General features: G+C 37.9%; 1 protein-coding gene across 4 annotated transcripts in view; it reads right to left on the reverse strand.

Annotated features, from left to right (window-relative positions):
- Window positions 1-12564, reverse strand: part of LOC115438035 (calcium-binding mitochondrial carrier protein Aralar1-like) — a 14480-nt gene extending 1916 nt beyond the window's left edge. Inside the window, exons 1-17 of one of the 4 annotated variants that reach the window (XM_030161479.1) lie at window positions 12483-12564; window positions 11712-11765; window positions 9653-9798; window positions 9132-9247; window positions 8628-8767; window positions 8357-8503; window positions 6392-6530; window positions 6206-6299; window positions 5989-6073; window positions 5710-5791; window positions 4083-4241; window positions 3796-3848; window positions 3520-3600; window positions 2057-2197; window positions 1782-1920; window positions 476-634; window positions 289-379 (exon numbers count right to left, since the gene is read on the reverse strand). In XM_030161479.1, the coding sequence (XP_030017339.1) occupies window positions 289-379; window positions 476-634; window positions 1782-1920; window positions 2057-2197; window positions 3520-3600; window positions 3796-3848; window positions 4083-4241; window positions 5710-5791; window positions 5989-6073; window positions 6206-6299; window positions 6392-6530; window positions 8357-8503; window positions 8628-8767; window positions 9132-9247; window positions 9653-9798; window positions 11712-11765; window positions 12483-12494 (1838 nt within the window). In that variant the 5' untranslated portion in view covers window positions 12495-12564. The other 3 variants (XM_030161481.1, XM_030161482.1, XM_030161480.1) reach the window with 3 other exon arrangements.
- Window positions 12565-15500: the final 2936 nt, after the last annotated feature.

Consider the following 15500-nt stretch of genomic DNA (forward strand, 5'->3'; position numbering starts at 1 on the left):
AAAGCCCAATGTGAAAATCAGTTTACAGTGTCAGCAACTGAACTTAAAACATGATGCCCCTCCCCATCATGAAGCCCATTATTGTCCTATCAAATAAGGCACTATCTAGTATCTAGGAAGTCAACAGAATAGAGGTTAAAATGTCGTGAACACAAATAGTTTTCAAAAAATTATATACTTTAGTGATGTACAGCTACCTGCAAAATAGACTTCAAGAGTATTTGCACTTCTTTACTTCCTTCCTCTTTTTCAATGTCTGTTTTTTTTCCAAGATTAACATAAACTTACTGTCCTCCGAAGTCGATGTAGAACCACCTCTGTAAGAGCTCATAGGTCACCAGGGTCACACCAAACTGAGGCGAAGACCGGCACATACGAGCTGGAATAAAAACACGGAAACAGCACAAACAGGATTTAGATGTGAAACTACCCTGACCCAACATTGTTTACACACATGGTCAGTTCATAAACACACCTCCAGCTCCCTTCCACAAGGCCCTGAAGCCCTCCTCTCTCATGATCTTCCTGAAGCAGTCGATGACTCCACTGTACGTGGTCTGTCCGGCCCTCGCTGCAACCTGCAGACGTGTCTTGACGACATCAGCAGGTGTCACAAGGGAGGCCGCAGGGATACCTGGGAAAGAGAGGGGTTTAAAATAAAGGGGACTAAATCTTAAATCTGTGACTTAATGCTGGTGACGGAGAATTTTTGAAGTGTTGCTGTGTAATGGTGCACATTTAGTTGAGTCCACAGTAACAATAGTATTCAATTAAAAATAAGGTCGTTGATACAAACATAGTCAGCATGAAACGGATAAAAAAAAAAAAAATCAATAGGAGCTCAGCGCTCCTAATGTGCGCTATGTGGTAATCCTAAATACTGTGTACAGTTGCGGAAAAAATTATTAGACCATCAAAAGTCATCATAAACAGTGATTATGCAATCAAGTGCTAACTCCTGTGTGTATCATGTGACTAAAACAGAAAAGAAAACATGGAATGCCTAGAAGAACTGTTTTTGGCAGTACAATGCTATAGTTATTGATGTAAGAACTGAAGTGATTTTGATTATTATCAAGAAAACATGGAAAATGGCTAGATATCAGCTCTGAAATTAAACTCTTCTGAGCTATTTTTTGTTGTTATCATTATATTTGTCCAAATGTACCTTTAGTTGTACCAGGCATTAAAATGAACAACAAATTGAAGAAAAGAAGGGTGGTCTAATAATTTTTTCTGCAACTCTATGTATTAGGATGAGTAAAATGCTGAGACTGAGTATCCCTACAGGGATAATATAACAAGTTAACTTTTAACCTTTATGAATAAATAAGACCTGTCATATGATGTTCATACCACTAAAGCAAAATCCACATTTCTAGCCCTTTACTAAATAAATATAATCATACTACTTAATACATACTTGATCTGGATTAGTCATCTAAAATGTTATTGTCTCATTTCAGGTGAAAACTGCAGATTAATGTAACATACATATGCCACAAGATTTACAGTGTCAAGTGCCATATGGGAACCGGGCAGAAATTGTAGATGGCTTTAAGATTGAAGGGTATAGGAAGTGCTGAGAGGGTATTAACAGTGTAATTGCAGCATAATGGACCATAATGGGGCATAAAGGTGCAAATCAAAAGAAGCTGCACATGATAAGGACAGAAGGACTTAAGCTTCAAATATAGATCTGGCAGCTTCTGAATTTTAAGTACATAACTGTTGGATCGTGCTCTGGAAATAAAAAGAAAGAAACTGAATGTGAGTGTTACCTGCTATGGCTCCAGCAGTGAGAAGCTGCAGAGCTCCCAGCCTGCCGTGTTCATCAGCGAACTGGGCCTTGGTGTGGGCGTACACAGGGAAATAGATGGCGGAGAAGGGGATGTCTCTTAGGAAACAAGCTTTAGCACCCTGGACAGCCACAGAAAGAGCAGAAAAATGTGAAGAAAAACCAAACATAAAAGCTAGAGGGTGAAGAATAAAAAGATCTCCTTCCCCTCCTCTCATGAAGCTGTCTGTTCAGCATGGAGAGTGACAAACTTATTACCTTGTAAAGTCCAAAGAAGCCCAGGTCCCGGACCACACTGAGCGCGCTCACTCGAGGTCCAGTGGTGATCTCTCCTGCCACCTGCAGGCGAATCTTCACAATCTCCAGAGGATTGGTAAAAATCACCTGAGAGCCTCCAGCCTGGTAAATAAGATAAAACACAAGTTTATTCACATGTTGACGGGAATCATTGAACCTCCTGCATCTCACAAGAACCCAGCTCAGGGATGGGAGACAAGTCTTGGTCATTTAAAACAATCATTCAAAGTAAAATTAAATCCGGATCAAGCATTTACTTTGCCATTTCCTCGGATGGTAAGGCGCGCTGGGCCATTGTGTGTAAGGATGAACAATGCTATCAAAAAACAAAAACAGAAAAACACATGTTGCATTGGACATTGACAATTTAACTCTGGGGACACTTTAGTACTTCAGTACCCTGTTAGTCATGTGTCATTGCAGCAAGCAGGTTATTACAACCAATAAATGGATGAAACTGCATGCATGTGGAGGACTGTAACAAACGGGCAACATGAAATCTAGTTGAGCTGCTGTGTTTCATGCAACTAACAATACAGTTACAGGGTTTCTGCAGGTTTCAAATACTTACATTTACAGTCGCAGAAAAACTAATTGGACCACCCCTTGTTTTCTTTAATTTCTTGTTCATTTTAATGCCTGGTACAACTAAAGGTACATTTGTTTGGACAAATATAATGATAACAACAAAAATAGCACATGAGAGTTTAATTTCAGAGCTGATATCTAGCCATTTTCCATGTTTTCTTGATAATAACCAAAATCCCTTCAATATCTATGGCATTGTACTGCCAAAAGCAGTGCTTTTACGCATTCAATGTTTTCTTTTCTGTCTGTCTTAGTCACATGATACACACAGGCATGACCATTGTTTGTGATGACCTTTGATGGTGTAATCATTTTTTCCGGGACTGTAAGACTTCCAAATGCAGTTTCTGTTCTTGTGTCACATCTCAATGAACTTGCATTTGTTAATGCACAGTTACTTCTCAAATCTATATTTTTATGAGAACAGATGCTACTTTATTACGACACACCAAGCATTGCATGGTTTGTATTAGTGGGTATTGATTTCATGTTCTAATTTGTAGTTTTATTTGAATACAATGTAAAGGCAACACTAAAGATATTGCATCCTTATGAATGTCGTTAACCTTATAGCCCAATTTTTAAGACCTAACAAATCCCACTAAGACATTGTAAGGCATAAAACTTAGATTAAAATTCATGCCTACAGAAACCCTGAATTAACCAAGAGCATGAGGCAGTCACAGGAAAACAGTGAAGGGTATTTTCCAGGTAAAATTCATATTGTTATATTTACTCTAAAGCAGTAGAGTTTGGTATTACAGTTTTAATTTGTGACAGATTATGCATTGCTTCTTTTATGCATTCACAAACAGTATCAAAGCATCAGTACTTACACAGCCACCAGCCAGAATTTCAGCAAGTAAAGCGATGTTGTTGTCTTTATCAGTGAACTTGTCTCTAACAAAGTCATTCACCTGTGGGACACGAAGACAAGCTGGCATGAGACTAAAGACAACGAAAGTTTAATGATTTGTAGAGACGTCTGAATGTGATGTCTTTTATACAAGTGTCTTATATTATGGCTCGTTTCAATTTATATTCATATTACAGTAAAACCTTTGTTGTACAGTTATTTGAGGTGAATACTTATGGAGTGAAAGTGGACTCACTGTGAGTTTGATAGCCTTCTCAGGTGCCACACCTATAAGCTGAGGAACGAGACCTGAAGAACATTGACACTGCATTAGAAACGACACAAACACGACAAATCACAGTAAAATACTGATGGAAATAAACATGATGAATATAAAAGAAGAGCCAAATAGAAAAGGAAAAAAAGGGCATGAGAAGTCTAACAGATGACAGATCAGACAAAATAATGTAAAAGAGGAAATTAAAGCTAAAGTAATGCTGTTGTGACTAAAGACAATAATGAAGGAAAATGGAGCCTTCTTACCTCTGTAGAAGCCAAAGAATCCTTCAAAACGCAGCACCTTCTTAGCACAGTCAAAGCTGTTCTTGTACATCAACTCTCCGACAAAGGATCCTGTCGACCTCTGGTTCTGCATCCGAGTCTTCACCAGGTCGATGGGGTACACGGCCGTTGCCCCCGTGGCTGTGGAAATAAGAAGCACATGCACACAAGTTAAACCTATGCATCTGGATCAGGAGTTGGCAGGTTTTTTTTTTCCACTTAAGACAGTTGGGATTATTATTACATTTGTGATGACCTCTTTCCCAAACCAATGAAAAAAAGCGTGACAAAAAAAGGAGGTATAAAAATAAACAGGACTCTAAATATGTGTGATACCAGTCAGAATAAATATTCTGCTCACACTTGGACTTTCTTCTCAAAAATAATGAGCTCAAGCTCTGATGGGAGCAGTGAAGATTAGTTTTCAGTGCTGCTTTCAGATTGTTCCTTGTCTTTTATTTTGCAATACAATAGCAAACCCTGACTCACATAAAAAGGAGATGGAGAAAAGAAACACAAATCCAATTGCATTTTTTGACACAGATTATTTACATATTACTTATGTATCTATATTTAATGTATTCAGGGTCATATCTTCTCTCACATTTTTGAGCTTCTATAAGCGGAGGGATGTCTACTGCATTACTTTTTGTTAAAAAACTGATCCATTTTATTCACTTCATACAAGGGAGAATTAACATCTATTTTAGGTGATTTTACTACATTGTAACAGTGCAAAGATTCACAAACTAATCATGTGTCATCATTAATTTTTCCCTCAAAGGTATCTTAACTGGCTACTGAAATGATTAATTTTAGTTTCACATTTTAGACAGGAACACTGGTATATCCTAAGTCTCCCAAATATGTCCAAGTTGACAGTGATCTATTGCAGGCGATGTACTTACCTATGCACTTATACGACCTGTATTTGGTGTTTCAGGTGCACAAAACAACAGCTGGCATCTGTAAATTGTGATGTGCAGCCATTGTTTTCTAGTTACTTTGTCATTCTACCTGTGTAGGCGTACATCTTTAGCACAGTTCCTACAGGTTTCTACACGTTAAATTTAAGACTTTAAGACCTTTTTAAGACTACTTAAAACAGAATTTAATGCCCATTTCACGACCATACAAAGTCAGCTTTCTCAGGTGACGTGTGCGTGACTAACGGCTGCACACGTGTTGGGCTGAATGTTCGGTGATCATTTCTCACCGGAGGCTACAAAGTTAGCGATAATTGGTTCCTGATTTCAATATAAATTGTTGGGTTGGAACAGGTGGAACTGAGTACACTAGTGTTACCTTCTTTGCAGCTTGGACACATTTAAACACAATACAGCAAACAAGTTTACAACAACAAAACTTAAGACCTGCCATATTAAATTTAATACCTTTTAGAGACTTTTTTAAGGTATTAAATGCAGATGTGTAAATTCAAGACTTTTAGGACTTTTTGGGACTTTTTAGGTCCCCGTGGGAAACCTATTTAGTGACTAAAAACACCATTTACAAACGGACATAAGGCCCAACAGAGACAAGTGTGTTTTGCCAAATATCTGTATTAGTGTGGTAATGACATGGCCTCTGTGACCTCTGATGAACTCACCTCCAGCGATGGAGCCCAGAGTGAACCTGTAGGCAGACTCTGCAATTTGGAGCAACACAGGCCTGGAGCCATCACCATGGGCCTGATGGGAAACCAGACACAACCTCGTTTTAGCATATTTATTAACTGCATATTATCAGTTTTAACAGTGTTTTTCACTGAACAAATGCAGCAAAAGTAGCTTGAGTGATGAGCTGTATTACACACCCATTCAGTCCTGTTTTTAATGAATGACATTTATTTATAATGAAAACGGCAAGACACACAATGCTTTTTGACCTGTTTCTGCGATTCAGCCAGGTGGTACGGCAGACATCCTTCTTCTAATGGAGCTATTCTCTCAATGTCGGCGAGGTTCAGGCGCCTGGAACAAATATAAGCAGCATTATCATCATATAGATTATAGTCTATGTATGATAGATGAGTTAAGGTGTTTATGATGGATTTATGTAGCACATCAGGAAATACTTGATTTTTGGAAGAGCGGATGTTTTACCCAGAGGGGGAGTGCAGGCCTGATAACTGGTACAGGATGTCGATTTCCATTGGAGTGATCTGACCAAACTTGTTGGCGGCATGAACAAACTCCTCTGGAGAAAGAGACAAGTACACCATGTAAACTACTCGGTTCTAATGCAGATGTAATGTGTTAAATATGTTAGGTAGGAAGCCATCTGCCCACCTTTGGTTGCGAGTGTGTCCTTTCGCGTGCCAGCCAGAGTGCTGTAGATCTTTCGGATCAACTCCATGTTGTTCAGGAGGGAGTTGAAGGCATTGAAGTACGAGAAGCTGACCATGTGAGATGTACTGCCCCCTGCAGCCTAGGTGAAGAAACACAGAACAAACCAGGCATTAACAAGGTGTTGAGCCGCAAATTTCACAGAATTTAAATTGTACTTGGTTTAGTTTCTTCCTTTCACTTAAATCTTGAGCCAATTTGCCCCTTTATTTTCCTGTAGTAAAATCTTTCATTTATGGTGGGTGTTAGCCACTGCATTTACACCTTTAACAAATAGGGAAAGCAACAGAGACACTGATTAATGAGAAAACACTGACACTGAAACTGAGGAGAGTTTATTAGACCATTAAACCAAGTCTTTTGAGGATAATAATCCTACAAGAAATGCAAATGAGGATGTGATTCTGCTGAGTGTGTACATCATCATAACATACTACACACCACAGAGCTGCCACTTAGACACAGCTATTGTTCTAGAAGCATCTCTGCCAGTTTGCTGCTGAACTGTAACCTAGTAAAAACTAAAATGAACAAGCTTCAAGCTATGAAAAGTAATTTAGAACAGGCAGAGCTCTGGGTATTCCAAAATATCATTCATCTGTCAGTCATTTATAATGAAATATTCTGTAGCAACTGTGTATGTTACTAATACTAGGCTGGAAATAAACTAGTGTCGAGAGAGATATTATTTTGATGGAACATTAAAAATGAGGACGTGTGTCATGGGATTAAAATAGTTAAATCTGTACAAAAGAAAATATCAAATTCAAAAACTTGTCTTCGTAAAAATTTGCAATTTTCATCTCCAAAGTTATTATTTCACATAGTGACTGGCACTGTCAATGTGACAATGTACAGACAGCAAGAGGATGGAGTGCAAAAATTCTGCTACTTACAAAGGAAATCTTGCCCCTTATTCCATCAGAGTACATCCAGAAAGCCAGACCACTACAACATAACCCCAGCCTACTTCCTCTTCTTGATTTTTATGCACATTGGTAAACTTTATGGTGTGTAACTGCCACCACATGGAGAAAAGTGTGGAGCAGGAGCTTTGAATACTTGACCAGAGATGAATCTTTTTAGTCAGTGATCAGTAGTTACTGTTTTATGTCTTGTCCTTAATGTCTCTGAAGACCTTGGCCCAGGGATCAATGAAGTTTCATTAAAGTACGTTCTATTGAATATAATATCCAAAACCTCCTGTGCCACCTCATTAAAATAATCAAGTGAAACAAGCAAACTCACAATTCAGGCTGATGACTTGTTTATGCGCAAGATTTTCTCAAGGTTTCTGGAGGACTTGGATGTTGTGACATCAGTTTGTTCAGTTTGATATTACTTTACTAAAAACTAATCTCATTATTAACATAATCTTCCATTATTATCTTTACACTGTAGATTTTCATATTACACTCAAACTGTAGCAAGAATAAAGCACAACAAATGTGCTCACTGATGAAGTAAATGAAGACAATTCTCATATTTTTGAGTGAAATAAAAAATAATCACCAATAACTCTACTTAAACACTAGTCTTCTGGTTGGACACTGTGATGGTTGAAGCAGCTCCTGTGTGTGAATATATGTGTCAAAGGTTTGATGTTGTTCTCATGCCTATGATGGACAAATTATTTTGCAGATTGTCAGGCTGTTTTGAGATTATAAATGATAAAAACAAATGTGATAGAAAACTATTTTCTCTCTTTTCATTTAGTTAAGTTGGGTTTAGTTAGACTAAATGTAAGTAGGGAAAACCCAGTGACATGCTATTTTTATTTAACCACCACCATGGCTGAAAGGCTGCTAAATTTCTCCCACTTCAACACAAAATTCTTTGTAACAGGGTTGGAAAGTACCACACATCCGATGCAAAGTCACCAAGCTCTCCCTTTACACAAACACTCACTGAGACAAGGTTCTCTTCCACAAACGGGGTGAGCATGTGGTGTCTAATGGTGGCCATAATGTCACTGAAGTCCATAGCAGAGATAACTCCATTCTTCCCTTTGTCCTTCTGGGCAAAAGCCTGGCGTGCATGCTCCAACTGCAACTCCTAAAACATGACACCGATATGAGTGTAAATATAGTAACAGCAAAACTCTGTGTGTGTATGAGAAAGATTGAAACACAACACTAAAGAGAAAGCACAAGGACAGAGTGATCCAACATGGTTATACCTGCAGGAACTGCGTAAACTCGAGGTAGCTGAGGCGTTTCTTGCGGTCGTGTCCAAAGTGCAGACGGATGAATTCACAGTCCCAGTTAAAGGGAATGTGATGGTGCACAGTGGTCTGGCTGAAGATGTCTCGCACATTCTCTGCAAAATGAAAACAGAAAATTAAAGAATTTTAGAAGGCGTTAGCTGAGTTAGTAAATTTTTTTATGTCAGTGACATGAAGACTTCATTGTAAGAAGTTAATGGGGTAAACAAAATGATGCATGAGAGTGATTGCATAAGTCCAACCATGTGTAATGACTTAGAACAAAGACTAATCTGGTTAAAAATGTCCCTTTAGGAAATTCTCCCTCCACGTGTACATAAAACATAAACACATGAGGGGAAAAAATTCAGTTCAGTGCTTTTAATCCTACAGATTTTCTTAAACAACACTGACAAAAAAATCTTGAAACACTGCCATACATTGAAAAAGTGAAGATAAATGTAGAAAAACGACCGTTACCAAAGGAAATGGCTCCAGTTCCGGTCTTATCAAATAGTTGGAAGGCGACTATGGAGAGAGCGTCAGGTGCACACAACACTGATTCAAAGGCAAGAAACTCCTGGAATGAAATCAGTCTGCCGATGGAGTGACAGTCCATGTGTTGAAATGTAAGAAAAAAAACAGAGATATAAGGTCAGAAACACATCAGATGATTGTACAAACCTACTTAAGTTAAAACACATAAACAAAATCATGCCTCTCCTGTGCGTAGTTGTAAAATTTTTACTTCTGTATAAACATTATCACATGCCAACTGATATCCTTTTATTTCGGGTTATAACAGTTGAGCAATAGCATTAGTAGTGTGCACTCATGTAATCCACCAAGTCCATGTAACTGCATACTGAAACTGAAAAACTATATGACAGTGAAGTAATTTATTTTGAGATATGGCTCAATAAATTATCAATTAGTGTTGATAAACTCTAGGTGTGGGTGTAAATAATGTGAGTGCACACTGCTACTGTGGTGCTACATACCCGTCCTTTGTAGTATCAGCGACAGCAGCAATGAGCTGAACTGTTTTGGGGTTGTGGTGGATCTGTGTATGTAGTCCTAAGTACTTCTGGACAAAATCCCCTGGGGTCATAAACTTCTCTCCATCCTTGTCCACTACACTGGCATACTGAGGGAAGAAAATAATACACAGACATAGTTTAAAACACCTTTATGTGAAGGTGTACCCGTTATAGCTTGGTGTGGGCAATTCCTGTGATTACCTTTGATGAATATGTTCATGTATGTGCATATATTTATTGCTGTATTTTCCTTTTTGTACATTTCTTGCCTGGTGGGTGAACATAATGTGTGCAATGGTTATAAGGAGGTTGAAAACAAAAAATGAAATAATTATAGGGAGAATTATTCTGTGGTGGAAAAAAATTCTCTCTCTGCCTGAATGACATGGTTATTTCATTTAGCAACTACAACTGTATTTGCTGCGGTAATCAATAGCCGGACAAACATAACAACTGTTAAATACATTTACAGCGACAGTCATTTCTCAGTCACGTGTGTCATTTACCCAAAAGTTAATCCATCACATGAGCTTCACATTGGTTGATGTCACCAGCTGTAATGTTAACAGAGACTCACCTAATGACCTGTTTGGTCAATGTTCTTGAGAATGAATGCAAAGCATGACAAGTAACTATATTATAAACTGTTTTTTTTTAACAGTTAAAATCTACTGTGACAAATCATATGGAGTGTCGTGGATACAACTTTTAAGACATTTATTTTAAGGCTGACAACTGTGCTGGTGTTTATGCTGAACCTACTGTAGCACCTTGATCTTGCTGTTGTGGCATGACATGACAAAATTACACCGGCACTAAGGTTCTTGGCATGAGCATGCAAGTAGTTGACCTCCATATATCAACATACCAACAAGCGCTTGCTCACACGACAGTCACAAATCTGGTCACACAAGGACCACACAGAAGACAGTCAAGGTTAACTTAATGTAGTCTTACAGCAGCCACTCATTACAACTCTCATCCGTACAAAGATCTCGCAGCATCATTATTCTCTGACTTATGTTTATAGTGACTGCCTCTCATACACATAACATGAACACTGTGACACAGGACACCTTGATTCTACATCTAAGCAGGTCATAGCACATAGTGTAACAGTAAAAGAGATATCGCCTGTACAGGTACTTGAACCCTGGACCCTCAGATTAAAAGTCTGATGCTCTACTGTACCGACTGAACTATCCAGGCTCTGAGAACTGCTTTGTTTAGTGTAAGGTATTCTCATCAAGATAATCTGCATTCATATAGGATTAATAGCACAAGGAGAAAATTACCACAACTTCAAACAAATGTATAAACATTGTCATGTGGCTTTACGTTATCAATAACAAAACTAAGTAAAGTCCAGATGCTTTTGAGCTAATAATAGTGATATAAGGCTGGAGATAATAAAGCAATGATAATTATTGCATACACATTTTAAAGTTTGTTTGTAATATCAGCTAAAACTGAAAATGCCTCAGGGTTGTGTTTTACTCTGCTTTACTCATGGATATTTTGAAGATTACAATTGTTTCCCCACTAGTTCGATCAAATATTCTCATTTTTGTCATGTACAGACCATAAAGAAATGTTTAAAACCACAAATATGCATCTGATAAGTTTAACTTACAAACAAAATGTATTCTTATATATAATAAAAGATTTACTAAGATCCAAACAGAAACAGATATGAGGCAGTTATTACCCCAAGTACCACACTGTAGTGCTTCCATTGTTTTATTAACTTATAGAAAATACTATAACATCACAACATGAACTCTTTACATATGAGCACCTTATGTTTCATGTAACACAGCAGATTGTCCTCGACCTTAAACTGTGGCTAATGCTGTAATTTAAACCCCATGACAACATTACGAGCTCATTCTCAAGTTGAATCTTGTCCAGGCTCAGTTGTTTACATGTGCAAAGCCTTTTCACATGCAACCCTGGGAGAAATTCGTGCAAAATGCAAACAAAAACATTTAAAACTGTTGGAAGTCTGTGCAGACCTTACCTTCTGGAAGATTGCTTTCAGCTCATTTGGATCCCCGCGTTTGGTAGATTGCACCTAAAGCAGAAAAAAAATAAAGTTAATCTACAGTGTGCATGACTGCTTTTTAACATCTACAAAGAAAACTAGTTTTAGTGGTGGTTTTGCGGGCGGTGTACTGGACATAAAATGAAGCAAAAAAAAAAACTAGCAAGCTACTTAGTGTCTCCTTGAAACGTCCACTGCTGTGAAGGAGACACACAACCTACAGGCACGACACAAACTCAAATTAAAACGACTACACCCTTTATCCTTCCTAGATAAACAAGTTAGACAACTAGGGAAAGAATCAACAAAGCCAAAAAGAAAGCAAACCTCTACACCAACTCACAGCCGGCTAGCTAGCAAAGCACAAACTACTCACATGAAGAGGACACACACCGTTTCAATGACATGTTAAGCGTTAAAGCAGAAAAATGCGAGATGATGAGAGCACATAAACAAAGTTGAGGTGAAACGAGAACACCCCAGTTACGGTTTGCTATTTTATCGGGGCTGAATTTGTAGTTCGACTGTTGGTTAGCTTTAACTTCGAGGTTGTGGATGTTTCATCAAGGCCAGGGACTAGCCCAGTGATGCTACAGCCTCCGAGTACACCGCATCCGCAGACCGCATACCCCGACAGGATAACAAAGTCTAAACGACAGTGCTCCTACTCAGAAAAACGCACAGAAAACATGCAGACACGTTACAGTAGAGGTTTAAAAAACGTTAAGAGAGCGATGCCGAAGTCACCTTGACCGCCATGCTGGTTTGACGTCACGTACAGTGAGCGAGCGAGGCTCAGCGCACGAGCTCGGACGCGAAGACGGAAAATGAAACAAAACACTGACTCTATTCAAATCTATTGAAGTCTACTGAATACACGCACGAACAAACAGCACAAAGGTCTCAGATAACAGAGAATCGCCTAGACTGGGTCTTCTAGTTACCGATCATTCTGATGAATCCCTGAAGATTAATAACAATATTAGATCAATAGGTTTTGGTATGATGAAAGTATGAATGTGATTGGACAGCAGCATCCACAGGTTCTCTACAGTCTATAGGGCATCCTAGTGAATGTACATGCCTTCAAAACACATGTGTTCATGGTGTTTTCACAGTCATGTATGATAGACTGAAGATGATGTAATAAAATACTTTTCTTGCATTGCTATGCATAAGTCCGAAAACATGACAGAAACAGAGGGTATCAGTCACAGATACAGAACAGAACCACTTTACATATACTGGCAAAGAAAAGAACTGAAGTACATTTAGTCAGAAGCAGATTTAGAGAATTTCACGCAGAATAACAGAAGAATGGCAGGAGGTCGTTTCAGAATGGCATGGGAGAACAGCACCTGGAAATGTCCATATATGGAGCGGCGGATTCCCGCTTCTTCCGGTGCGTCAGCTGGGACTTAACTTAAAAATATGAAGAGACAACAAAGTTTTTTAGCCCGTTTTCCAGTACATGTGCGTATGCTGTTTTTTTTTTCTTTAAAATCATATTTTAAAAGTCAAGAAAGCTTCAATTTGTGTGAAATATATCACAGTAAGGTCTAATTTTTTTATGGAACGGCTCAGTACAGCACATCTTTTGTCGCGCTGTTTTTAATTGTACAGCTGTTTTATGTCTTTAATCTATTCTTTATTTTATTCTTTTATTTTGGTTTTCCCCTATAAGTCACTTTGGAAAAAAGCGTCTGCCAAATGTATAAATGTGAACGTAAATGTATAATTATTCATTTTTATTATCATAAAGAATGTAATAAAGGAGGAATGTCACTGTTTTTCTTGAGGCCATTATGGTTAACTAATTGTTATTCTGTTGTTCATTGAATGTGTTTCATACAATTATTTTTTATTTTTATTTTATTTTATTTTTTCTTGGTCCCCCTTGCAAAAGAGATTTCTAATCTCCATGGGACTAAATAAAGGTGACTAAAATAAAAAAATAAAAAATAAAAAAATAAAAAAAAACAGCTTTTGACGCACATGATAAACGTCACCAACAGCTGGCAACATCAAAACGGCAGTTACCTATTTTGCTCGTTCCAAAGTTAGTGGGAAAGTATAATAAGGGGTTTAAATAACTGCAAATCTGATCATCTGATCTGATCAAAACTGTTACGATGAGGTCACCTCTGCCACTCTCTAGGTGTGTATATAATATAAAATATATCAAACTACATTTTTTTTGACTTGAAAAACTATATTTTTTAAATATTTTAAACTCGGGGAACCACATTTGTAAATCATGGCATAATTCAAATGGGATTAAAAATTATTTATCTCTGGCCACTGACTGTATCTAATGCATTTTTTTCCCAACAAAGGTTCTGTGGGGCACAATAGGAAGGGGTGAGACTGTGCTTTTGTATGGATTCCGTTAAAGCTGCCCCCTTCCCCCGATGACCTGTGCCTGCATCTAGTATTTAAGAAGGACAAGACAAGTGAGGTCGTGTTCAATGGAAGGGGTGGGACTGTGCTTTTGTATGGATTCAATTAAAGCTGCCCCCTTCCCCCGATGATCTGCATCTGGTATTTAAGAAGAACAAAAGAAGTGAGGTTGTGTTCATGTTTTGCACTGCATTCATCCAAAAATCCCCCCCTGTTTACCAGGTACACCCCAGAGTGCATGTGTAACTTTTTGACCTCAGTGCTTACAAGTCTTCCTTCATCTCACAGATACAGGTCTGAATATTTACTGACCCCACAATTGTGGACAATGCATCTTACAAATGAGGAAATTTCCAAATCTGTACTAATTTACTCACAATTTGCAATTATTTACATAATGTACATTAATTATTTTCAATTTATTTAGTTAGGTTAATGTATTGCACTTTTCTTGGACTGTTAAGGCCAGATTCCCAAACCTACATGGAACATGCAGGTTTTGTTATTCTCACCATTCACTACCTCAAAACTTTGTTTGTTTGAATGCTTTAATGTCTGTTGCTTTTGTTGGTGAAATGACAGCCAAACAGCTGTTGGCCTTGCTTGAGCCACAGGCATCTGGAGAATGCAGACAACAGAGTAAACATGTATTGAAGTCAAAAGATCCTCAGTGTGTTCAGATAAAAATCTGGTCTGTTTGAAGAAATGTCCCAAGTAGGATGTATAATTTAGATTAGATTAGAATAGATTAGATGAGACTTTACTGATCACACATTGGGAAAATTCATTGGTCAAGGCAGCAACATCTGCCACACTACAGAGGAGAACAAAGATATTCAGTGATTTCTTACTGGTTTTAACAAATTTAACATGGCAGAAAGAGAATTCACAGTGAAAACAAAATAAAATGAAAAGCAGAAGAAAATGTATTAGCAGTCACCATGAACTCAGATCAGAAAAATATCTGTATTTTCAATTTCTTTTTGTACTTTTATACTCCTACACTGAGAACAATTTAAGTGACCTCCTAACAAAGGGCGTTTTAACATTGTGGTCTGTGCATGACATATGATTCATCTTCAGTTGTTCTCTTTTTCATGGTCTCACATAGAAGAAATAATTTATTGACATGGATGAGAGCTTATCTCCTCTGGTCTTGGAAAAGTGTCTCTATGAGATAAACAGTGTTTGTTATCGCTGATAAGGCTGTGACCTGCCACGGGATTTGCTCCCTGGACTAGTCATGGCATGTTACACAACTTTGCTGAATAATGTCATATTGGAGAAGGTTGGAGCAGTGAAATCTAAGCAAATACTTTTGACTCAAATAACAAATTTGTGTACTCTACTGGAATATTTTAATTT

The sequence above is a fragment of the Sphaeramia orbicularis genome, chromosome 17, assembly GCF_902148855.1.
Source record: "Sphaeramia orbicularis chromosome 17, fSphaOr1.1, whole genome shotgun sequence".
Taxonomy (NCBI): Eukaryota; Metazoa; Chordata; class Actinopteri; order Kurtiformes; family Apogonidae; genus Sphaeramia; species Sphaeramia orbicularis.